Below are 25,712 nucleotides of genomic sequence, written 5' to 3'. Positions count from 1 at the left end.
AGTGAACAATGGAGGATTGTTGATGGGTTTCTTCATGAAGTGTTGTGGAATAAAAGGAAATTATATTTTATCATATAAAGTCAAACTAGGATATTTATATTGAGGGATTTAAAATGAGGTGTCCTTCTACCTAGCCTTGTGTTGGCTGATTGGACTGAGGTGTCCTTCTACCTAGCCTTGTGTTGGCTGATTGAACTGAGGTGTCCTTCTACCTAGCCTTATGTTGGCTGATTGGACTGAGGTGTCCTTCTACCTAGCCTTGTGTTGGCTGATTGAAATGAGGTGTCCTTCTACCTAGCCTTGTGTTGGCTGATTGAAATGAGGTGTCCTTCTACCTAGCCTTATGTTGGCTGATTGAACTGAGGTGTCCTTCTACCTAGCCTTGTGTTGGCTGATTGAACTGAGGTGTCCTTCTACCTAGCCTTATGTTGGCTGATTGAACTGAGGTGTCCTTCTACCTAGCCTTGCGTTGGCTGATTGAAATGAGGTGTCCTTCTACCTAGCCTTATGTTGGCTGATTGAACTGAGGTGTCCTTCTACCTAGCCTTGTGTTGGCTGATTGGACTGAGGTGTCCTTCTACCTAGCCTTGTGTTGGCTGATGGTACTGAGGTGTCCTTCTACCTAGCCTTGTGTTGGCTGATGGGACTGAGGTGTCCTTCTACCTAGCCTTATGTTGGCTGATTGGACTGAAGTGTCCTTCTACCTAGCCTTATGTTGGCTGATTGGAATGAGGTGTCCTTCTACCTAGCCTTATGTTGGCTGATTGGACTGAGGTGTCCTTCTACCTAGCCTTGTGTTGGCTGATTGAAATGAGGTGTCCTTCTACCTAGCCTTATGTTGGCTGATTGGAATGAGGTGTCCTTCTACCTAGCCTTGTGTTGGCTGATTGGACTGAGGTGTCCTTCTACCTAGCCTTGTGTTGGCTGCATATTGCCACTGCTGCATATTGAGATATTGAAAAGGTTACAATTTGTACTTGGTGTTTAGAGATGATACAATATAGCCTGGCCCCCTCGATGTGTTTAGAGATGATACAAGATAGCCTGGCCCCCTGGATGTGTTTAGAGATGATACAAGATAGCCTGGCCCCCTGGATCTGTTTAGAGATGATACAAGATAGCCTGGCCCCCTGGATGTGTTTAGAGATGATACAAGATAGCCTGGCCCTCTGGATGTGTTTAGAGATGATACAAGATAGCCTGGGCCCCTGTTTAGATAGCCTGGGCCCCTGGATCTGTTTAGAGAATATAGCCTGGGCCCCGGATCTGTTTAGAGAATACAAGATAGCCTGGGCCCCTGGATCTGTTTAGAGATGATACAAGATAGCCTGGCCCCCTGGATCTGTTTGTGCTCTCACCAACTCCATTTCTCATTGTCATGAGTTGTCATAACAACACAATCAGACAGGTACCCAGGCTAGATAAAAGACAGGTTGTAACAATGTATGTACGGACAACAACAAAAAATATATATTTTATGTCCAGTTACAGGCCAATAGAAGAAGTACTGAACCACCAAGGGCTTTCTTTCTTGGATCTACAATACTTGTTAAAAGAGACCAAGACTAACTCTGACTGACTCAATTTGATTTGTTAACATGGGATTTATATTTAACAGATACTATGCTTCTGTTTCCAGCATGAACGTTTTCTTGAACCCATTAAATGGGATTTTCTATTTGAGGCTTGGGCTCTGGTCAAAATTAGTGCACTATGTAGGGAATAGGTGTGCTATTTGGGACAAAAATCTTGATTCCCAAATAGTGTACAGGAACACAGAGACTGGTTATTGTTTACAGAAAGCAAATTCTACGTGTAGAATGATGTGTATTCTGTATATCTGCAATATGGACACGATCACATTTTATTGTCTTGTACAACCAGATATAAGGAAGTGATGTCAGAACAAAATATATGGATTATGCTGTACAAACCCATTGCCTGATTCATTGACTCCAGGTTTGTTCATCATTTCAAACAAGGAAAACTTTTATAGACAATAGTGTTATAACAATATGAAAAGACGATGCTGAACAACTAAAGTGTTTATGATCCAGAGTATTTGATTAACACCTGTTTTCTACGAACGTTCTCTCCACATTTTATTGCAGAAGCCAGAGTATTTAATTGTTTAGGTAGAGAGCCTGTTGTAGCCTGGCCAGTGCCACCAGTGGATTGTCGCTGTCCTCTCCTACAGGGTAGTGGACAGAAGAGTACTGTTGGAAGGAGCTCCTGGAGATATAGCCCAGGTCTGACCCACTGACAGGTCTCTTCTCCTGGGCAGCAGGCTCCATCACCTCCCCACCCTCCTCCATCTCCACCGGCTGGGAGTGGCTTCTCTCTGGCAGGGGAAGGAGGTACTGAATCTGACCATCCATCGGTACAGGTGGGGTAACCTGGATGGAGCTGAAGGACAGTCGTGATTGGCCCACCTTGACAGGAAGTGATAGGTCCATCTCTCCACGCGGTTGTGATAGGTAGCCGTTCTCTGTGGACACAGAGGTGATTTCTGGGATACCACTGAGACCACAGAGTGACAGCTGGAGAGACATGAGTTGTTCCAGGGTGTCAACCGAGGGTTGACAAGAAGGACTGTATGCCTCCTCCTCTTCCTCGTTCTCTCGAGGGCAACGATCTGCTGTTCCCCACCTCTCCTGTAGGTGGAGACAGTTCTCTCTGGCCAAGGGTGGCTCACTCGGGAGAAGATCTGACAACCCACAGGGTTGACTCTCCAGGGCATGGGGGTGCAGATCAGATATAAGTACCCCGGGTGGGGCCTCAACGACTGGGTATGATGGGTACACCTGGTGGCCTTCGGAGCTGACCCTTGGAAGAAGCTCCAGCACACACGACCCATGACCTGGAAGAAGACGACTTCATTAATTCCTCCCAGACAGACATTTCTTCTGTTGTACCAAACCCCTTTAGCCTGGGCACCAGTCTGTTTGTGCTATTATTCCACTCCCCTCTGATAACCTTACCTTCCAGTTTCACTTCAGGAGTCGAGACCTGGACTCCCTGGCTGTCTTCATTGATCTCTACATCATAGCTGGAGATTGGAGGCCCCTTCCTGTATTCTGGAACACACTCTAGAACAGGAGGCCCCTTCCTGTATTCTGGAACACACTCTAGAACAGGTGGCCCCTTCCTGTATTCTGGAACACACTCTAGAACAGGAGGCCCCTTCCTGTATTCTGGAACAAACTCTAGAACAGGTGGCCCCTTCCTGTATTCTGGAACAAACTCTAGAACAGGAGGCTCCTTCCTGTACTCTGGAACAAACTCTAGAACAGGAGGCCCATTCCTGTATTCTGGAACAAACTCTAGAACAGGCGGCCCCTTCCTGTATTCTGGAACAAACTCTAGAACAGGAGGCCCCTTCCTGTATTCTGGAACAAACTCTAGAACAGGAGGCCCCTTCCTGTATTCTGGAACAAACTCTAGAACAGGAGGCCCCTTCCTGTATTCTGGAACAAACTCTAGAACAGGCGCGACCGGCTTTTCCAGTAGAGCGTCATACTCTGTCACTGCGAACACTTCCTCCTCTGCGTTGATGTCAACACACTCCTGTTCAAACCAGTCTGGGTTCTCTAACTGGAAGGCCTGGAAGGCTTCGATGGCGTCGCGCAGATCTCTCCCCGGTGGACATTTGAAGTACTCTTCCACTCCGATCCCCTCGATGTGGCTGACCTGATTTGAATTAAATCATTCATTTTATTTGACACGTTCAAAATATACTGAACAGAAAAATATAAACGCAACAACTTTGAAGATTTTACTGAGTTACAGTTCATATCAGGAAATCAGTCAATGGAAATGAATTTATTGGGCCTTAATCTGTGGATTTCACATGACTGGGCAGGGGCGCAGCCGTGGCTGGGGGGCATAGGCCCACCCACTTGGCAGCCAGGCCCAGTTAATCAGGAGCCAGGCCCACCCACTTGGCAGCCAGGCCCAGTTAATCAGGAGCCAGGCCCACCCACTTGGCAGCCAGGCCCAGTTAATCAGGAGCCAGGCCCACCCACTTGGCAGGCCCAGGCCCATCCACTAAGGAGCCAGGCCCACCCACTTGGCAGCCAGGCCCACCCACTTGGCAGCCAGGCCCACCCACTTGGCAGGCAGGCCCACCCACCAAGGAGCCAGTCCCACCCACTTGGCAGCCAGGCCCACCCACTTGGCAGCCAGGCCCACCTACTTGGCCCAGCCAGGCCCACCCACTTGGCAGCCAGGCCCACCCACTTGGCAGGCAGGCCCAGGCCCTTGGCAGGCAGGCCCACCCACTTGGCAGCCAGGCCCACCCACTTGGCAGCCAGGCCCACCTACTTGGCAGCCAGGCCCACCCACTTGGCAGCCAGGCCCACCCACTTGGCAGCCAGGCCCACCTACTTGGCAGCCAGGCCCACCCACTTGGCAGCCAGGCCCACCTACTTGGCAGGCAGGCCCACCCACTAAGGAGCCAGGCCCACCCACTTGGCAGCCAGGCCCACCTACTTGGCAGCCAGGCCCACCCACTTGGCAGCCAGGCCCACCTACTTGGCAGGCAGGCCCACCCACTAAGGGGCCAGGCCCACCCACTAAGGAGCCAGGCCCACCCACTTGGCAGCCAGGCCCACCCACTTGGCAGCCAGGCCCACCCACTTAGCAGCCAGGCCCACCCACTTGGCAGCCAGGCCCACCCACTTGGCAGGCAGTCCCACCCACCCAAGGAGCCAGTCCCACCCACTAAGGAGCCAGGCCCACCCACTTGGCAGCCAGGCCCACCTGCTTGGCAGGCAGGCCCACCCACTAAGGAGCCAGGCCCACCCACTAAGGAGCCAGGCCCACCCACTTGGCAGCCAGGCCCACCCACTTGGCAGCCAGGCCCACCCACTTGGGAGCCAGGCCCACCCACCAAGGAGCCAGGCCCACCCACTTGGCAGCCAGGCCCACCTACTTGGCAGCCAGGCCCACCCACATGGCAGCCAGGCCCACCTACTTGGCAGGCAGGCCCACCCACTAAGGAGCCAGGCCCACCCACTAAGGAGCCAGGCCCACCCACTTGGCAGCCAGGCCCACCCACTTGGCAGCCAGGCCCACCCACTTGGCAGCCAGGCCCACCCACTTGGCAGCCAGGCCCACCCACTTGGCAGGCAGTCCCACCCACTAAGGAGCCAGTCCCACCCACCAAGGAGCCAGGCCCACCCACTTGGCAGCCAGGCCCACCCACTTGGCAGGCAGGCCCATCCACTAAGGAGCCAGGCCCATCCACTTGGCAGCCAGGTCCATCCACTAAGGAGCCAGGCCCACCCACTTGGCAGCAGTCCCACCCACCAAGGAGCCAGGCCCACCCACTTGGCAGCCAGTCCCACCCACTAAGGAGCCAGGCCCACCCACTTGGCAGCCAGGCCCACCCACTTGGCAGCCAGTCCCACCCACTAAGGAGCCAGGCCCACCCACTTGGCAGCCAGGCCCACCTACTTGGCAGGCAGTCCCACCCACTAAGGAGCCAGGCCCACCTACTTGGCAGCCAGTCCCACCCACTAAGGAGCCAGGCCCACCCACTTGGCAGCCAGGCCCACCTACTTGGCAGGCAGTCCCACCCACTAAGGAGCCAGGCCCACCTACTTGGCAGGCAGTCCCACCCACTAAGGAGCCAGGCCCACCTACTTGGCAGCCAGTCCCACCCACCAAGGAGCCAGTCCCACCCACTTGGCAGCCAGGCCCACCTACTTGGCAGCCAGTCCCACCCACTAAGGAGCCAGGCCCACCCACTTGGCAGGCAGGCCCACCCACCAAGGATCCAGGCCCACCCACTTGGCAGGCAGGCCCACCCACTAAGGAGCCAGGCCCACCCACCAAGGAGCCAGGCCCACCCACTAAGGAGCCAGGCCCACCCACTTGGCAGGCAGTCCCACCCACCAAGGAGCCAGGCCCACCCACTAAGGAGCCAGGCCCACCCACTTGGCAGCCAGGCCCACCCACTAAGGAGCCAGGCCCACCCACTTGGCAGCCAGGCCCACCCACTAAGGAGCCAGGCCCACCCACTAAGGAGCCAGGCCCAGAAGCTAGCACCTTATTTCCACTGTGGGCCTCACTGCTACTAGTGATGCACCAGTATGACATGTTTGGCCGGTAACCAATATTTTCCTTGCCAAACAAATAACCGATATTTAAACTTTTAGCCTTTTAAGTTAAATAGTTAACACACACATGGACGCAGAGGTCTAAGGCACTGCATCTCAGTGCAAGAGACGTCACTATAGTCCATGGTTCGAATCCAGAGCTGTATCACATCCGGCCGTGATTGGGAGTCCCATAGGGCGGCGCACAATTGGCCCAGCGTCGTCCGGGTTTGGCCGGGGTAGACCGTCATTGTGAGTTAGAATTTGCTCTTAACTGACTTGCCTAGTTAAATAAAGGTTACACACACACACACACACACACACAAACACAAACACACACACACACACACACACACACACACACACACACACACACACACACACACACACACACACACACACACACACACACACTGACCCTTAAAGTCATTTTGTTGGCATTTACTTATGTCCCCATTACCAGTAAAACATCATCAAAACCTGTTTCTTTCACTTCCTGTGCTGTTTCGCTGTTCAGTCGTTTTCTTTCTCAACCAGGATTTCTATGGAACGCTGTTAGGGTCTTTACATGTCAAACAAGATACACGATAAATATACAATTTGACCAATCAGGATCTGAATATGACTGCACGTCACTTAATAATTTAACATGTTCATTCATTTTTTTTACGTAGTTATGACACATTGACACATTGATCACTCGTATTTCATGTGTCATTCATCGATACGTACAGTATACTATGATGCTGGTAAAGTTGTCACGTCACCTTCAGTGCTGGTCAAAAAGCTAGCTAGCTCATGGATGCAACATCTGTTTCAGTAGCTCAGCTAGCTCATTTTCTGTTTCAGTAGCTATCGTTAGCTAGCTAGCTCATGGATGCAACATCTGTTTCAGTAGCTACATTGATGGATGCAACACGACAGTCTGTTTCAGTAGCTATCGTTATAGCTAGCTCATGGATGCAACACGACAGTCTGTTTCAGTAGCTATCGTTAGCTAGCTAGCTCATGGATGCAACACGACAGTCTGTTTCAGTAGCTATGTTATGCTGCTCATGGAAACACGACAGTCTGTTTCAGTAGCTATCGTTAGCAGCTAGCTCATGGATGCAACAACAGTCTGTTTCAGTAGCTATCGCTAGCTCATGGATGCAACACGACAGTCTGTTTCAGTAGCTATCGTTAGCTAGCTAGCTCATGGATGCAACACGACAGTCTGTTTCAGTAGCTATCGTTAGCTAGCTAGCTCATGGATGCAACACGACAGTCTGTTTCAGTAGCTATCGTTAGCTAGCTAGCTCATGGATGCAACACGACAGTCTGTTTCAGTAGCTAGCTCATGGATTCTGTTTCAGTAGCTAGCTAGCTCATGGATGCAACACGACAGTCTGTTTCAGTAGCTATCGTTAGCAGTCTGTTTCAGTAGCTATCGTTAGCTAGCTAGCTCATGGATGCAACACGACAGTCTGTTTCAGTAGCTATCGTTAGCTAGCTAGCTCATGGATGCAACACGACAGTCTGTTTCAGTAGCTATCGTTAGCTAGCTAGCTCATGGATGCAACACGACAGTCTGTTTCAGTAGCTATCGTTAGCTAGCTAGCTCATGGATGCAACACGACAGTCTGTTTCAGTAGCTATCGTCTGTTTCAGTAGTAGCTATCGTTAGCTAGCTACATATATAGCTACAGTTGAAGTCAGTTGTTTACATACACTTAGGTTGGAGTCATTAAAACTCGTTTTTTCAACCACTCCACAAATTTATTGTTAAACTATAGTTTTGGCAAGTCGGTTAGGACATCTACTTTCTGCAAGTCATTTTTCCAACAATTGTTTGCAGACAGAATATTTCACTTATAATGCAATGTATCACAATTCCAGTGGGTCAGAAGTTTACATGCACTAAGTTGACTGTGCCTTTAAACAACTTGGAAAATTCCAGAAAATGATGTCATGGCTGTAGAAGCTTCTGATAGGCTAATTGACATAATTTGAGTCAATTGGAGGTGTACCTGTGGATGTATTTCAAGGCCTACCTTCAAACTCAGTGCCTCTTTGCTTGACATCATGTGAAAATCAAAGAAATCAGCCAAGACCTCAGAATTGTTTCTTTAGAAAAAAATTGTAGACCTCCACAAGTCTGGTTCATCCTTGGAAGCAATTTACAAACACCTGAAGGTAGCACGTTCATCTGTACAAACAATAGTACGCAAGTATAAACACCATACCGTCATACCGCTCAGGAAGGAGACTCGTTCTGTCTCCTGGAGATGAACGTACTTTGGAGCGAAAAGTGCAAATCAATCCCAGAACAGCAAAGGACCTTGTCAAGATGCTGGAGGAAACAGGTACAAAAGTATCTATATCCACAGTAAAACAAGTCCTATATCGACATAACCTGAAAGGCCACTCAGCAAGGAAGAAGCCACTGCTCCAGAACCTCCATAAAAAAGCCAGACTACGGTTTGCAACTGCACATGGGGACAAAGATCATACTTTTTGGAGAAATGTCTGATGTCTGATGAAACAAAAATAGAACTGTTTGGCCATAATGACCATCGCTATGTTTGGAGGAAAAAGGGGAGGCTTGCAAGCCAAAGAACACCATCCCAACCGTGAAGCACGGGGTGGCCGCATCATGTTGTGGAGGTGCTTTGCTGCAGGACGGACTGGTGCACTTCACAAAATAGATGGCATCATGAGGCAGGACAATTATGTGGATATATTAAAACAACATCTCAAGACATCAGCCAGGAAGTAAATGCTTGGTCGCAAATGGGTCTTCCAAATGGGCAATGACCCCAAGCATACTTCCAAAGTCGTGGCAAAATGGCTTAAGGACAACAAAGTCAAGGTATTGGAGTGGCCATCACAAAGCCCTGACCTCAATTCCATAGAACATTTGTGGGCAGGATGTCACCGAGTTGACCCAGTTCATTGCTTCACATTCCAACCTTGTTTAACATGATCTAGTCTAAATATGTCATGACTCCACCAATTGTAACCTTCTGCCTCACTTTCAAAGAGGTACTTTTATTTTGAAGGCAATCCGCAAATTCCACTATTGTGCCTCATCCTTATTGTGGCTAGCTTCACAACACATAACCCGGTCCGGTCGAGCCTCACTAGCCAGATGAAGCTAGCTGGCTGCTTATAACGTTAGCTTTGGGCAACAGGGTTAAGGAGCTGGCTAGCTATTTATTTTCATGAACTGAAGTTCAATTTCAATAGTCGAACAACCAAGTGGCAACCTAGCTAATACTTACTCACAAGGATTCCTAAATCCTTGCTAAGAATAATGGAAATGACTGCAGTTTCTAATGGTCATTGTTTTCAGGCTGGTTGTATTGGTGCTAGCTAGGTAAAGCTAGCTAGGTACCAAGCTAAAGCTAGCTAGGTAAAGCTAGCTAGGTACCAAGCTAAAGCTAGCTAGGTAAAGCTAGCTAGGTACCAAGCTAAAGCTAGCTAGGTACTAAGCTAAAGCTAGCTCGGTACCAAGCTAAAGCTAGCTAGGCACCAAGCTAAAGCCAGCTAGGTACCAAGCTAAAGCTAGCTAGGCACCAAGCTAAAGCTAGCTAGGCACTAAGTTAAAGCTATCTAGGTACCAAGCTAAAGCTAACTAGGCACCAAGCTAAAGCTAGCTAGGCACTAAGTTAAAGCTATCTAGGTACCAAGCTAAAGCTAACTAGGTACCAAGCTAAAGCTAGCTAGGCACCAAGCTAAAGCTAACTAGGTACCAAGCTAAAGCTAACTAGGTACCAAGCTAAAGCTAACGAGGTACAAAGCTAAAGCTAGCTAGGTACCAAGCTAAAGCTCGCTACCCCAGAAGTTGCGGTCGAACAAATGATGCTATATTACCAACGCGGTATTGTAAACACATCGTTCGTGGCCGGTGTTTGATTGGTTGCAGACTTTTCTGTACAGCTTTGACAGAGCTACTGTATCTTTTTTGACACTCAAAGACCCAAACTCTTTCAAATGGCTGCTGGACTTGTTGACTGCTCGATCCACACAGCAGACATTGTGGGCGAGGTTAGGGATGCTGTGTTGCAGGTGTAGCGTAACATTTTACGTGGCGTCATTACGTTATGTAGGTATGGTATGTAGGTATGGTATGTAGGTATGGTATGTAGGTATGGTATGTAGGTATGGTATGTTATGTAGTTATGGTATGTAGGTATGGTATGTAGGGTATGTTATGTATGTTATGTAGGTATGGTATGTAGGTATGGTATGTAGGTATGTTATGTCGGTATGGTATGTAGGTATGGTATGTTATGTAGGTATGGTATGTAGGTATGGTATGTTATGTAGGTATGGTATGTAGGTATGTTATGTCGGTATGGTATGTTATGTAGGTATGGTATGTTATGTAGGTATGGTATGTTATGTAAGTATGGTATGTAGGTATGGTATGTAGGTATGGTATGTAGGTATGGTATGTTATGTAGGTATGGTATGTAGGTATGGTATGTTGGTATGGTATGGTATGTTGGTATGTTATGTAGGTATGGTATGTAGGTATGGTATGTAGGTATGGTATGTAGGTATGGTATGTAGGTATGGTATGTAGGTATGCGCGTCAGCTTTGACATCCGGTTTTTAACATCGACGTTAAACTAGACATCGGGCCGATACAGATGTCGTCATTTTTTAGCTAATATCGTCCGATTCCGATGTGTTCACCGATATATCGTGCATCCCCTAACTATTACCTTTAGAAAGCTGGGACCAGACTGGCCGTACCTGTCCCATACACTAGGGTACAGAACAACAGACCAGGCAGGAAGCATAGGGAGATCCCATCAACAAACTGACCTGTCCCGGTGCGTACTTCTCCTGGTCGAGGATCCTGAAGCAGAGCTCCTCAAAGTGCTTCATCAGCTTGTACTTCACAGCGATGTCGAAGACAGACGGCACGTCTCGCTCGCTGCCGACCTCGTCAAAGTAGGCCACCATGTACTTCCCCAGCGCGGCGGCCTGCTGCATGTCAGGCAGGAAGAGGTTGAGGGCCGGCGTCAGCATGTCGTCGATGGGCGACCGGAGGTCCTCTCTCAACGTCACACGACTCTGGCCACACATCGCCCTCCACTTGGCCTGGACGCCACGAGAACAGAGGACCAGGATCTTGTCTGATGATTTGTTGACCTGTAGGAGAGAAGCGGAGAGAGGGAGAGGAGAGAAGAGAAGAGAAGAGAGGGGGAGGAGAGAAGAGAAGAGGAGAGAGGGGGAGGAGAGGACAAGAGAGGAGAGGAGGGAAGAGAAGAGGAGAGAGGGGGAGGAGAGGACAAGAGAGGAGGGAAGAGAAGAGGAGAGAGTGGGAGGAGAGGACAAGAGAGGAGAGGAGGGAAGAGAAGAGGAGAGAGGAGAAGGCAAAAGAAGAGGAGAATATAGGAGGAGAGGAGAGAAGAGTAGAAAATAAAAGAAGAGAAGAGAGGGGAGGGGAGGAGAGAGAGGAGGAGAAGAGGAGAGAGGGGGAGGAGAGAATAAGAGAGAGAGAGAAGAGGAGAGAGGGAGGAGAGAATAAGAGAGGAGAGAAGAGGGGAGGAGAGGAGAGACAGATTTATCAATCCATCCATCTGTGGAAACAGATTTCTTTCCTTGCTAAAGGGAACAACGGTACAGGGAACCAACAACACTTTTACTTCCTCCGTCTCGTCCTCTTCTCTACTAGGCCTGTATGTATAAAGCGTTTCAGAGTAGGACAACTGATCTAGGAGCAGTTTAGCCTTTTAGATTATATTGATGGATATTACATGAACAAGGGACACCTGATCCTAGATCAGCACTCCTGGTGTCTACCCGCCTGTTGTCTCTGCCACTCCAGCCAGGGTAGTCTCCCCACAGTGCCCAGCCAGGTTGTGTCTAGAAGGTCCAACACAACCTCAGTTCCACACTTGGCCTGGAGGAAGGCACAGAGCTTCAGAACTATCTTCCTGTAGAGAGGATGGTCCTGAGAGTAGATCACCAACACCTTGGGAGGAACCCTGGGGAGATGAGGAGTAAGAGAGGAGAGAAGAGGAGAGAGGGGGAGGAGAGAGAAGAGAGGAGAGAAGAGGAGAGGAGAGACTGGGCCTCTGGCTCTATAGCTGGGGGATAGGGGCCTGGTGGGGCTGAAGGAGAGACCGAGAGGGAAGGAGGGGAGAGGGAAAGAGAGAGATGGAGGTAGGGAGGGAGAGAGTGAGTGAGGGAAAGGAGGGAGAGACAGAGACAGAGAGAGAACGAGAGGGAAGGAGGGGGAGGGAGAGAGAGAGGGAAGGGAGGGAGAGAGAGAGACAGAGAGGGAAGGAGGGGAGGGAAAGAGAGAGAGAGAGATGGAGGTAGGGAGGGAGAGAGTGAGTGAGGGAAAGGAGGGAGAGACAGAGACAGAGAGAATGAGAGGGAAGGAGGGGAGGGAGAGAGAGGGAAGGGAGGGAGAGAGAGAGACAGAGAGGGAAGGAGGGGAGGGAGAGAGAGAGGGAAGGGAGGGAGAAACAGAGAGACAGAGGGGAAGGAGGGGGAGGGAAAGAGAGAAATAGAGGTAGGGAGGGAGAGAGGAGGGAAGGGAGGGAGAGACAGAGGGACAGAGAAAAACAGAGAGGGAAGGAAGAGAGAAATAGAGGTAGGGAGGGAGAGAGAGAGAGAGAGGAAGGGAGGGAGAGAGATGGAGAGACAGAGACAGAGAGAGAATGAGAGGGAAGGAGGGAGAGAGAGAGAGGGGAAGGGAGGGAGAGACAGAGGGACAGAGAAAAACAGAGAGGGAAGGAAGAGAGAAATAGAGGTAGGGAGGGAGAGAGAGAGGGAAGGGAGGGAGAGAGATGGAGAGACAGAGACAGAGAAGAGAATGGAGGGAGGAGGGAGAGAGAGAGGGAAGGGAGGGAGAGACAGAGAGACAGAGAAAAACAGAGAGGGGAAGAAAGAGAGAAATAGAGGTAGGGAGGGAGAGAGAGAGGGAAGGGAGGGAGAGAGATGGAGAGACAGAGACAGAGAGAGAATGAGAGGGAAGGAGGGAGAGAGAGAGGGAAGGGAGGGAGAGACAGAGAGACAGAGAAAAACAGAGAGGGAAGAAAGAGAGAAATAGAGGTAGGGAGGGAGAGAGAGAGGGAAGGAAAGAGAGATGGAGAGACAGAGACAGAGGAGAGAGAACGAGAGGGAAGGAGGGAGAGAGAGAGGAAGGGAGGGAGAGACAGAGAGACAGAGAAAGACAGAGAGGGAAGGAGGGGAGGGAAGAGAGAGAAGGGAGGGAGAGAGAGAGAAGGGAGGGAGAGAGAGACCATCATACAGAGACAGACCGAGAGGGGAAGGAGGAGAGGGAGAGAGAGAGGGAAGGGAGGGGAGAGACAGAGAAAGAGAGGGAAGGAGGGGAGTGCAAGAGAGAGATAGAGGTAGGGAGGGAGGGAGAGACGGAGAGAGAATACAGACCGAGAGGGAAGGAGGAGAGGAAGAGAGAGATAATAAGGGAGGATAGAGACAGAGACAGAGAAAGACAGAGAGGGAAGGAGGGGAGGGAAAGAGAGATAGAGGTAGGGAGGGAGAGAGAGAGGGAAGGGAGGGAGAGAGAGATGGAGAGACAGAGACAGACCGAGAGGGAAGGAGGAGAGGAGAGAGAGAGGGAAGGGAGGGAGAGACAAAGACAGAGAAAAGACAGAGAGGGAAGGATGAAACTATGAAACAGGAAGTCAGATTGATGCTCCTCCTCTCCTCCCACAGACCATTTAGTCCCAAAATCCATCCTCATTTCTTAACCATCATATTCTGCTAATGTCTTAATTAATGTCATGCATTTAGTTATGGCTACATGACCGTGCAGTAATGAAGCATATTATATACATATTATAAATGCCTTCATTTCTGAACAGCCAAAGTAAGTCAAATAGAGACTTGTCAAAATAACTTGTTTGTCACTGAGGAGCACCGAATAACCGATTTCCAATACATATTAAGTGAGAGATAATATGTGAGATAATAAGTGAGAGATAATAAGTGAGAGATAATAAGTGAGAGATATTAAGTGAGCGATATTAAGTGAGAGATAATAAGTTAGCGATATTAAGTGAGAGATAATAAGTGAGAGATAATATGTGAGATAATAAGTGAGAGATAATAAGTGAGAGATAATAAGTGAGATAATAAGTGAGAGATAATAAGTGAGCGATAATAAGTGAGCGATAATAAGATAATAAGTGGCGATAATAAGTGAGAGATAATAAGTGAGAGATAATAAGTGAGAGATAATAAGTGAGAGATAATAAGTGATAATAAGTGAGATAATAAGTGAGAGATAATAAGTGAGCGATAATAAGTGAGATAATAAGTTATAATAAGTGAGAGATAATAAGATAATAAGTGAGAGATAATAAGTGAGAGATACTAAGTGAGAGATAATAAGTGAGCGATAATAAGTGAGAGATAATAAGTGAGAGATAATAAGTGAGCGATAATAAGCGATAATAAGTGATAATAAGAGATAATAATATAATAAGTGAGAGATAATAAGTGAGATAATAAGTGAGATAATAAGTGAGCGATAATAAGTGAGAGATAATAAGTGAGAGATAATAAGTGAGCGATAATAAGTGAGAGATAATGAGAGATAATAAGTGAGATAATAAGTGAGCGATAATAAGTGAGAGATAATAAGTGAGAGATAATAAGTGAGAGATAATAAGTGAGCGATAATAAGTGAGAGATAATAAGTGATAATAAGTGAGCGATAATAAGTGAGAGATAATAATAAGTGAGAGATAATAAGTGAGCGATAATAAGTGAGAGATAATAAGTGAGAGATAATAAGATAATAAGTGAGAGATAATAAGTGTAGCGATAATAAGTGAGAGATAATAAGTGATAATAAGTGAGAGATAATAAGTGAGCGATAATAAGTGAGCGATAATAAGATAATAAGTGAGCGATAATAAGTGAGAGATAATAAGTGAGAGATAATAAGTGAGCGATAATAAGTGAGAGATAATAAGTGAGCGATAATAAGTGAGCAATAATAAGTGAGAGATAATAAGTGAGCGATATTAAGTGAGAGATAATAAGTGAGCGATAATAAGTGAGCGATATTAAGTGAGAGATAATAAGTGAGCGATAATGGCATCTCTCCTCAACTCACCTTTCTTTCTCCGTGTCCGTAGTTGACAGACGAGACAGCAGACCATTCCACCGACCAGCAGCACCACCGCGGCTGCTGTGGCTGTGTAGACTTTAGGAGATGAAGAATCTCCCGTTAACACAGTCGGAGAGGTCTCTGAAATCACATCAGTGTGTTGTTAGTGGAGAACATGAAATCTATCCTATTTTTACCACGTAATGTAATAGACTTGTGGATGAACCTACCACATATGTTAAACGTTTTCCTTCTTCGTACACAGTCGTTGTTGCACTGGCTAAAAAATGGATGGATCTAGTAGGACGAAAACGAAGCTTTTACTAGGCCACTATCAGGTACACACAACAGGTCAACAACATAAACGTCTAGCGTTGCTGAACGCTGACGAGCAAATTTGACGGAAACAAGTAGGTTGTAAAGTTGTAAAGGGGGACTTACCTCCACATCAAAATAGCAACAGGTCTGGGGCCACTTCTCCAGGTCAAACACGACAGTCAGCCTTGTCTGGTTGGTCTTTTGGAAAAACACAAGATATTGTCACACCCTGACCATAGTTTGCTTTGTATGTTTCTATGTTTTGGTTGGTCAGGGTGTGATCTGAGTGGGCATTCTATGTTGTGTGTCTAGTTTGTCTGTTTCTGTGTTTGGGCCTGATATGGTTCTCAATCAGAGGCAGGTGTTAGTCATTGTCTCTGATTGGGAGCCATATTTAGGTAGCCTGTTTGGTGTTGGGGTTTGTGGGTGATTGTTCCTGTCTTTGTTGCACCAGATAGGACTGTTTTGGTTTTTTCACCTTTCTTGTTTTGTAGATTGTTCTATTTTCATCTTTATTAAAGTACAAAAATAATACAATGATACAAAAATGTACAAAAATAACCACGCTGCATTTGGGTCCGCCTCTCCTTCAACAGAAGAATCCCGTGACAGATATGAACTCCCTTATCTTTCTAGTGGTTAGAGCGTTGGACCAGTAACCGAAAGGTTGCAAGTTCGAATCCCCGAGCTGACAAGGTACAAATCTGTCGTTCTGCCCCTGAACAGGCAGTTAACCCACTGTTCCAAGGCCGTCATTGAAAATAAGAATTTGTTCTTAACTGACCTGCCTGGTTAAATAAAGATAAAATAAAAATAAATCAAAAAGGCGCAGGTACACAGTGCCTTGGGAAAGTATTCAGACCCCTTGACATTTTCCACATGTTGTTATGTTACAGCCTTATTCTAAAATGGATTCAATTAAATATCAAAACATCTCAGCAATCTACACACAATAACCCATAATGACAAAGCAAAAACATGGTTTTAGAAATTTTGGCAAACGTATTACAAATAAAAACCAGAAATACTTTATTTAAATAAGGATTCAGACCCTTTTCTACGAGACTGGAAATTGAGCTCAGGTGCATCCTGTTTCCATTGATCATCCTTCAGATGTTTCTATAACTTGATTGGAGTCCACCTGTGGTAAATTCTATTGATTGGACATATATTTGGAAAGGCACACACCTGTCTATATAAGGTCCCACAGTGGACAGTGCATGTCAGAGCAGAAACCAGGCCATGAGGTCCCAAGAACACAGTGGCCTCCATCATTCTTAAATGGAAGGAGTTTGGAACCACCAAGACTCTTCCTAGAGCTGGTCGTCCAGCCAAACTGAGCAATCGGGGGAGGAGGGCTTTGGTCAGGGAGGTGATCAAGAACTCCTGGGTTCCTCTGTAGAGATGGGAGAACCTTCCAGAAGGACACTCATCTCTGCAGCACTCCACCAATCAGGCCATTATGGTAGAGCAGCCAGACGGAAGCCATTCCTCAATAAAAGGCACATGACAGCCAGCTTGGTCTAACGGTCTCTCAGACCATAAGAATCAAGATTCTCCGGTCTGATGAAACCTGACACCATCCCTACAGTGAAGCATGGTGGTGGCAGCATCATGCTGTGGGAATGCTTTTCAGCGGCAGGGACTGGGAGACTAGTCAGGATCGAGGGAAAGATGAACGGAGCAAAGTACAGAGAGATCCTTGATGAAAACCTGCTCCAGAGCGCTCAGGACCTCAGACTGGGGGAAGGTTCACCTTCCAACAGGACAATGACCCTAAGCACACAGCCAAGACAACACAGGAGTGGCTTTGGGACAAGTCTCTGAATGTCCTTGAGTGGTCCAGCCAGAGCTTAGACTTGAACCCGATCGAACATCTCCGGAGAGACCTGAAAATAGCTGTGCAGTAACGCTCCCCATCTAAACTGACACCGAGCTTGAGAGGATCTGCAGAGAAGAATGGTAGAAACTCCCCAAATACAGGAGTGCCAAGCTTGTAGCGTCATACCCAAGAAGAATCGATGCTGTCATCTCTAACAAAGATGCTTCAACAAAATACTGAATACTTATGTAAATGTGATATTTCCAGGCTTTTTTTAATACAATTTCTAAAAAAACTGTTTTTTGCTTTTTCATTATGGCGTATTGTGATGTCATCATGGGGTATTGTGATGTCATTATGGGGTATTGTGATGTCATTATGGGGTATTGTGATGTCATTATGGGGTACTGTGATGTCATTATGGGGTATTGTGTGTAGATTGATGAGTAAAAAAAACAATGTAATCCATTTTAGAACAAGGCTGTAACGTAACAACATGTAACAAAAAGGTCAAGGGGTCTGAATACTTTCCGAATGCTCTGTACGTGTGAAGAAGATTAGAAGAAGATTAGAATGTGGGTCAGAACCACAGCGATGAAGTGTGACACAGGATGTGCAGTGTCTCGCTTTGAAAACCTAAATGTTCTAGGTCAAACCACTGGAAGGGAAAACAACACGTCTCCTACAGCAGGGTAGCTAGTGGTTAGAGTGTAGAGGCGGCAGGTAGCCTAGTGGTTAGAGCGTTGGACTAGTAACCGGAAGGTTGCAAGTTCAAACCCCCGAGCTGACAAGGTACAAATCGTTTGTTCTGCCCCTGAACAGGCAGTTAACCCACTGTTCCTAGGCCGTCATTGAAAATAAGAATTTGTTCTCAAGTGACTTGCCTAGTTAAATAAAGGTAAAAAAAAAAAAATCAACCGATGTCCTTTGACGTGGTGTAGCGAGCGACAGACACAATTCTGCTGATGATGCAGTTCTTTACGCAATGAGAAGGATGTAAAAAAATAAATAATAGAGCACCCTATTCCCTATATAGTGCACTACTTTTGACCAGAAGCCGATAAGTAGTTCACTTGATAGGGAGTAGGGTGTCATTTGGGACACGTTTTAGTTTATTTATTTTTTTATTTAACTTGGCATGTCAGTTAAGAACAAATTCTAATTTTACAATGACGGCCTACCCCGGACAAACCCTCCCCTGACCCGGACAACGCTGGGCCAATTGTGCGCCGCCCTACGGGACTCCCGATCAACGACCAGTTGTGATACAGCCCGGGATCGAACCATGGTCTGTAGTGACGCCTCTAGCACTGAGATGTAGTGCCTTAGACCGCTGCACCACTCGGGAGGACTAATTAGTTAAAGGGAACCTACATATACCTATTGACTTCACAAGCCCTTCATAAGCCCTTCATAAGCCCTTCATAACATCAATAACCATACCATGTCTGTGTCCTGCCATTGTCGGTTGCTGGAGCACAGTAGTGAGACTCGGTAGTTGTGTGAGTGCTGGTCTGTACTGAACCCAACAGTGAGCGTGGTTCTGCCTTGTGGTCCAGTAGACCGCTCCAGCGTAGTGTTAGGTCTCCACAGACTCCCTTCACACAGCAACAAAGGAACCATGTCAGCACTGAGTAGCAGCATCCTGGAACGTTCTACTACTGGAATGTTCTACGACTGGAATGTTCTACTACTGGAATGTTCTACGACTGGAATGTTCTACTACAGGAATGTTCTACTACAGGAATGTTCTACTACTGGAATGTTCTACTACTGGAATGTTCTACTACTGGAACATTTTACTACTACTGGAACGTTCTACTGGAAGGTTCTACTACTGGAACGTTCTACTACTGGAACATTCTACTACTGGAACGTTCTACTACTTGTGTGCGTACACCTCTTATAGAATATTATATTTTATTGTTATTGTCTATTTATTTATATGTATTTATATAAAAGTATTGAGGAGTTCCTGTGAGTATAAACAGTGGCACCCAAAATGAGGACTGGAACCTGTTTCAGTCCAAGTCAAGACCCGTCACAATACACTATGAACATTATACCTGTATGACTTGATCTTAAGATAGAACAGTAATGTGATTGGTCACTCACCACTTCACATAATATAAACAGTAATGTGATTGGTCACTCACCACTTCATATAATATAAACAGTAATGTGATTGGTCACTCACCACTTCACATAATATAAACAGTAATGTGATTGGCCACTCATATAATATAAACAGTAATGTGATTGGTCACTCACCACTTCACATAATATAAACAGTAATGTGATTGGTCACTCACCACTTCACATAATATAAACAGTAATGTGATTGGCCACTCATATAATATAAACAGTAATGTGATTGGTCACTCACCACTTCACATAATATAAACAGTAATGTGATTGGCCACTCACCACTTCACATAATATAAACAGTAATGTGATTGGTCACTCACCACTTCACATAATATAAACAGTAATGTGATTGGCCACTCATATAATATAAACAGTAATGTGATTGGTCACTCACCACTTCACATAATATAAACAGTAATGTGATTGGTCACTCACCACTTCACATAATATAAACAGTAATGTGATTGGTCACTCACCACTTCACATAATATAAACAGTAATGTGATTGGTCACTCACCACTTCACATAATATAAACAGTAATGTGATTGGTCACTCACCACTTCATATAATATAACAGTAATGTGATTGGTCACTCACCACTACATAATATAAACATTAATGTGATTGGTCACTCACCACTTCACATAATATAAACAGTAATGTGATTGGTCACTCACCACTTCACATAATATAAATAGTAATGTGATTGGTCACTCACCACTTCACATAATATAAACAGTAATGTGATTGGTCAACCACTTCACATAATATAAACAGTAATGTGATTGGTCACTCACCACTTCACATAATATAAACAGTAATGTGATTGGTCACTCACCACTTCACATAATATAAACAGTAATGTGATTGGTCACTCACCACTTCACATAATATAAACAGTAATGTGATTGGTCACTCACCACTTCATATAATATAAACAGTAATGTGATTGGTCACTCACCACTTCACATAATATAACGGTAATGTGATTGGTCACTCACCACTTCACATAATATAAACAGTAATGTGATTGGTCACTCACATAATATAAACAGTAATGTGATTGGTCACTCACCACTTCATATAATATAACAGTAATGTGATTGGTCACTCACCACTTCACATAATATAAACAGTAATGTGATTGGTCACTCACCACTTCATATAATATAACTGTAATGTGATTGGTCACTCACCACTTCACATAATATAAACAGTAATGTGATTGGTCACTCACCACTTCATATAATATAACAGTAATGTGATTGGTCACTCACCACTTCACATAATATAAACAGTAATGTGATTGGTCACTCACCACTTCACATAATATAAACAGTAATGTGATTGGTCACTCACCACTTCACATAATATAAACAGTAATGTGATTGGTCACTCACCACTTCACATAATATAAACAGTAATGTGATTGGTCACTCACCACTTCATATAATATAAACAGTAATGTGATTGGTCACTCACCACTTCACATAATATAAACAGTAATGTGATTGGTCACTCATATAATATAAACAGTAATGTGATTGGTCACTCACCACTTCACATAATATAAACAGTAATGTGATTGGTCACTCACCACTTCACGTAATATAAACAGTAATGTGATTGGTCACTCACCACTTCACATAATATAACAGTAATGTGACAGGTCACTCATATAATATAACAGTAATGTGATTGGTCACTCATATAATATAACAGTAATGTGATTGGTCACTCACCGCTCTCCAAACACACCTTGCTCCTCTGAATCTTGGGATCTTTACAATCTAAGGTTAAATAACATCTATTACCTCACTGTTCATGAATGAACTGAATTTTTAACTTAAACGTTATAAAACGTATGTTTCAGGAATTGAATGAAAAGCTGTTGATGCCAATCCTATGTGCAGTAGGAACAGACAGTAGACCTATGTACAAAGTCTCTACACTGTGTTTTACTAATCTCACCAAAAGGTACGGTTCTCACCGGGCACAGTGATATGTTGATCGATGTTGTAACCAGAGTGTTTCAGGTTGGGTTTGGGGAGGTTGGAGACTGAGACAACGTATGACAGGCCGGGTTCAACCACCACTCGATCCAGGGAGAAAGACCACTGAGGGAAAACAGACAGTCTGTTTACTAGGGTGAGTCACGTGTGAATGGATATTTACCATTAAATTGATCACTTGTAATGCCGTCCTTACCTGTTCATGTGCTGGATTACGCATGGACATCTTGTCGAAGAATTGGTACCGAACACACAGATTCTGGTTGGTGGCTTCCATCAAAACATGAAGCTCTGTTCCTTTCAGGGAACTAATGCTTCCTGATGAGAAGAAGGAGGAGGAGAAGAAGGAGGAGGAGAAGGTGAAGGAGAAGAAGGAGAAGAAGGAGAAGAAGAAGATGAAGGAGAAGAAGAAGGTGAAGGAGAAGAAGGAGAAGAAGAAGATGATGAAGGAGAAGAAGAAGGAGAAGAAGAAGGTGAAGGAGAAGAAGAAGGTGAAGAAGAAGGTGAAGGAGAAGAAGAAGGTGAAGAAGAAGGTGAAGGAGAAGAAGAAGGTAAAGGAGAAGAAGGTGAAGGAGAAGAAGGAGAAGAAGAAGATGAAGGAGAAGAAGAAGATGAAGGAGAAGAAGAAGATGAAGGAGAAGAAGAAGGTGAAGGAGAAGAAGAAGGTGAAGGAGAAGAAGAAGGTGAAGGAGAAGAAGAAGGTGAAGGAGAAGAAGGAGAAGAAGAAGATGAAGGAGAAGAAGAAGGTGAAGGAGAAGAAGAAGGTGAAGGAGAAGAAGGAGAAGAAGAAGATCAAGGAGAAGAAGGAGAAGAAGGTGAAGGAGAAGAAGAAGGTGAAGGAGAAGAAGAAGATAAAGGAGAAGAAGAAGGTGAAGGAGAAGAAGAAGGTGAAGGAGAAGAAGAAGGTGAAGAAGAAGGTGAAGAAGGTAAAGAAGAAGGTGAAGGAGAAGGTGAAGAAGGTGAAGGAGAAGGTGAAGGAGAAGAAGGTGAAGAAGAAGGTGAAGAAGGTAAAGAAGAAGGTGAAGGAGAAGGTGAAGAAGGTGAAGGAGAAGGTGAAGGAGAAGAAGGTGAAGAAGGTGAAGGAGAAGAAGAAGGTGAAGAAGGTGAAGGAGAAGAAGAAGGTGAAGAAGAAGCGTAAAAGTCACAAAGTGCTGATATACTTCTAGTGCTCCTCTCCACTTATAACACATGTAACAAACAGCACCCTATGGATTAGTGAGCTTTAATAGGGAGGCAAGGTCATGTCACATTGTGATAGTGGCCAGTCAACCCACCGTCATCCTGAGCTTTCCATCGGGCCACTAAAACAGGCACCAGGTGTCCCTCCTCATCTTTTCTAGTGTCCAGCTCCACCTCTAGGTTCACTGGGCTGTTAGGAGTGTAGCGCCGAGGCTTCAACCACCCAGGATCCAGGCAGTTATCTATGGAGGCGGGGGGAGGGGGAGAGGGGTGGAGAGGGGGAGGGGAGGGGGAGGAGAGAAGAGGAGATGGGAGGGGAGAGGGGGAGGAGGAGAGGGAGGGGGAGGAGGAGAGGGGAGGGGGAGGGGAGGGGAGAGGGGGGGAGAGGGGGAGGAGAGGGGGAGGGGGAGAGGGGGGAGGGAGGGGGAGAGGGGGAGGGGGGGAGGGAGAGGGGGAGGGGGGGAGATGGGGGGGAGGGGGAGAGGGGATGGAAGGAGAGAAGAGGAGATGGGAGGGAGGGGGAGAGAGGGGAGATGGGAGGGGAGGAGGGAGGGAAGGAGGGAGGAGATGGGAGGGGAGGGGGGAGGGGAGGGGGGGGGAGAGGGAGGGGGAGAGGAGGGGGAGAGAAGGGAGGAGATGGGAGGGGAGGGGGGGGGGAGGGGGGAGGGGAGGGAGATGGGAGGGGAGGGAGAGGGAGGGGAGGAGAGGAGGAGATGGGAGGGGGGAGAGGGGAGGAGATGGGAGGGGGGGAGAGGGGAGGGGAGAGATGGGGGGGAGGGGGAGGGGAGGAGATGGGAGGGGAGGGGGGGAGAGGGGTGGAGATGGGAGGGGAGGGGGGAGAGGGGAGGGAAGGGGGGAGCAGAGCAGAGGGGGGAGGGGAGCGGAGGGGATTTTAATCCAATATGTCTACTTTGAACAGAAATGTTTTCTTTATTACACTTATTGATGAAGGACGTGATCAACTATCACATCATAAAGGAACCAGGCAACCGTGATCCCAGCTGGTCTGAACACAATAACCACACAATGGAAAACACTGTGTGGACCAATAGTAACAGTCTACGGTACGTTTAGAGATACTACTCACTGATGTTGGCTTCGCATCTCAAACCCTGCACAAAAAGAGGAATGCACACAGGCACATGAACAAATGAAAACCATAGAACAAGAAACAACAACAACTTAGAATGTACGATGGGACTAATCGTATAATCGTATAAACCTGACTTTTCTCTGTTTTAGATATATTTCCACACTATGAGGTTGGAATAATATTGTGAAAATGTTGATAATGCCTGTTTAGTATAAAGTGCTGTTTGAAAAGCCTTCCTGAAATGGCTGCCCGTTTTAGCGGGATGGAGTTTTGGCCTGCCAGGTGGTAAACTAGTTCACAAAAGACCACTGGAAATGTTGGCCTGCCCAGTGACATCACAAGGCCTGCCCAGTGACATCACAAGGCCTGCCCAGTGACATCACAAGGCCTGCCCAGTGACATCACAAGGCTGTAAAGTGACATCACAAGGCCTGCCCAGTGACATCACAAGGCCTGCCCAGTGACATCACAAGGCCTGCCCAGTGACATCACAAGGCCTGCCCAGTGACATCACAAGGCCTGTCAGTGACATCACAAGGCCTGCCCAGTGACATCACAAGGCCTGCCCAGTGACATCACAAGGCCTGCCCAGTGACATCACAAGGCTGCCCAGTGACATCACAAGGCCTGTCCAGTGACATCACAAGGCCTGTCCAGTGACATCACAAGGCCTGCCAGTGACATCACAAGGCCTGCCCAGTGACATCACAAGGCCTGTCCAGTGACATCACAAGGCCTGTCCAGTGACATCACAAGGCCTGCCCAGTGACATCACAAGGCCTGCCCAGTGACATCACAAGGCCTGTCAGTGACATCACAAGGCCTCCAGTGACATCACAAGGCCTGTCCAGTGACATCACAAGGCCTGTCCAGTGACATCACAAGGCCTGCTCAGTGACATCACAAGGCCTGCCCAGTGACATCACAAGGCCTGTCCAGTGACATCACAAGGCCTGCTCAGTGACATCACAAGGCTGTAAATTAGATTAATATTATTTTTAAAACAGCTGCATTTGTCTTTTAATAGTTTTGAATGATTTACAAATAAATGTACTTGCTGAGATTAGTGGTATTTTTTTGTTAATAATATGACAATTTCAAAGAATGATAGAATGAGTAGTCATCTCTTTCGATAAGACATTTATCTTATCATGATCAAGAAAATGAGTAGCCTGAGGCATAATTCAAGTCAGCCTGATGGACGGATTATAGATACGGCAATTACATCTTTTATTTTTTATGTCACTTTTATTTAACTAAGCAAGTCAGTTAATTAAGAACAAATTCTTATTTACAATAACGTCCGACCCCGGTCAAACCCGGACGACTCTGGGACCATTGTGCGCCGCACTACCGGACTCCCAATCACCGCCGGATGTACTGACGCAAATGCACTGAGAGAGTTTGACTCTTTTGCCGAATACATTTTTAAAAGTCAGCCGTCATTTACCTCTTGAGTACAGTTTAGTGTGGGCCATTCCAAGATCCGTAGACTTGATGAAGTAGAGACAAACGCCAACAACAATCCCACCGTGAGAAGTAACTTCATTTTCGTTAGGTCAAAAGCAAGTAGCTTTCCTTCCGCGAATCATTTTCACAGCTCAAAAACAACACATTTCCAATTGTCATTGGGAATCATACATGTAACGCACACGTCGCCATTGAAACAAAGAAAAACTATCTCTAATCTGCAAACGCGCATTTACTGTACAATCCAGCAGGCTATACTAGACAGACAATAAATTAGATGCCATTCACACGAGGAGTCCACGAAATGTCTCATGAAGGTAAATCCCCAGAACTACCCGTGAAGGAAGGTCGGAACAACGTCTAAATGGTTAACTTACTGTAACTTCCTGGTGGTTATGCAAATGAAAAGAACACCTGACCTACTGGAAATATTGTTTTCTTTCCTTCCACTCTGTGTGTGTCAGGTGCGTGGGTATATAG

The 25,712-nt window shown here is 46.4% G+C and overlaps 1 protein-coding gene across 1 annotated transcript; it reads right to left on the bottom strand.

The window, feature by feature from the left end:
• Window positions 1-1,697: 1,697 nt before the first annotated feature.
• On the bottom strand, window positions 1,698-25,712 carry LOC135530045 (interleukin-17 receptor A-like). Its single transcript, XM_064958438.1, has 15 exons — window positions 25,213-25,712; window positions 23,757-23,781; window positions 22,765-22,911; window positions 21,687-21,808; window positions 21,469-21,595; window positions 21,221-21,268; window positions 18,773-18,927; window positions 15,631-15,705; window positions 15,420-15,486; window positions 15,196-15,330; window positions 12,168-12,211; window positions 11,905-12,102; window positions 10,917-11,246; window positions 2,982-3,690; window positions 1,698-2,860 (listed from the first exon to the last, which is right to left on the bottom strand). Exons 1-15 carry the CDS (start codon window positions 25,309-25,311, stop codon window positions 2,124-2,126), a joined length of 3,018 nt encoding a protein of 1,005 aa, XP_064814510.1. The 5' UTR covers window positions 25,312-25,712; the 3' UTR covers window positions 1,698-2,123.

The sequence above is a fragment of the Oncorhynchus masou genome, unplaced genomic scaffold, assembly GCF_036934945.1.
Source record: "Oncorhynchus masou masou isolate Uvic2021 unplaced genomic scaffold, UVic_Omas_1.1 unplaced_scaffold_1241, whole genome shotgun sequence".
Lineage (NCBI taxonomy): Eukaryota > Metazoa > Chordata > Actinopteri > Salmoniformes > Salmonidae > Oncorhynchus > Oncorhynchus masou.
Note: the sequence above shows the minus strand (reverse complement) of the source record. Positions and strands in the feature narration are given on the sequence as shown.

Excerpts from the sequence above, each read along its gene's own strand:
- LOC135530045 (XM_064958438.1), bottom strand. The coding sequence starts at position 25,311 with ATGAAGTTACTTCTCACGGTGGGATTGTTGTTGGCGTTTGTCTCTACT. Across the intron at positions 21,269-21,468 it reads TCAACATATCACTGTGCCCG|ATTGTAAAGATCCCAAGATT; the intron begins GTGAGAACCGTA and ends ATTTAACCTTAG. Across the intron at positions 2,861-2,981 it reads TCCTGAAGTGAAACTGGAAG|GTCATGGGTCGTGTGTGCTG; the intron begins GTAAGGTTATCA and ends GTCTTCTTCCAG.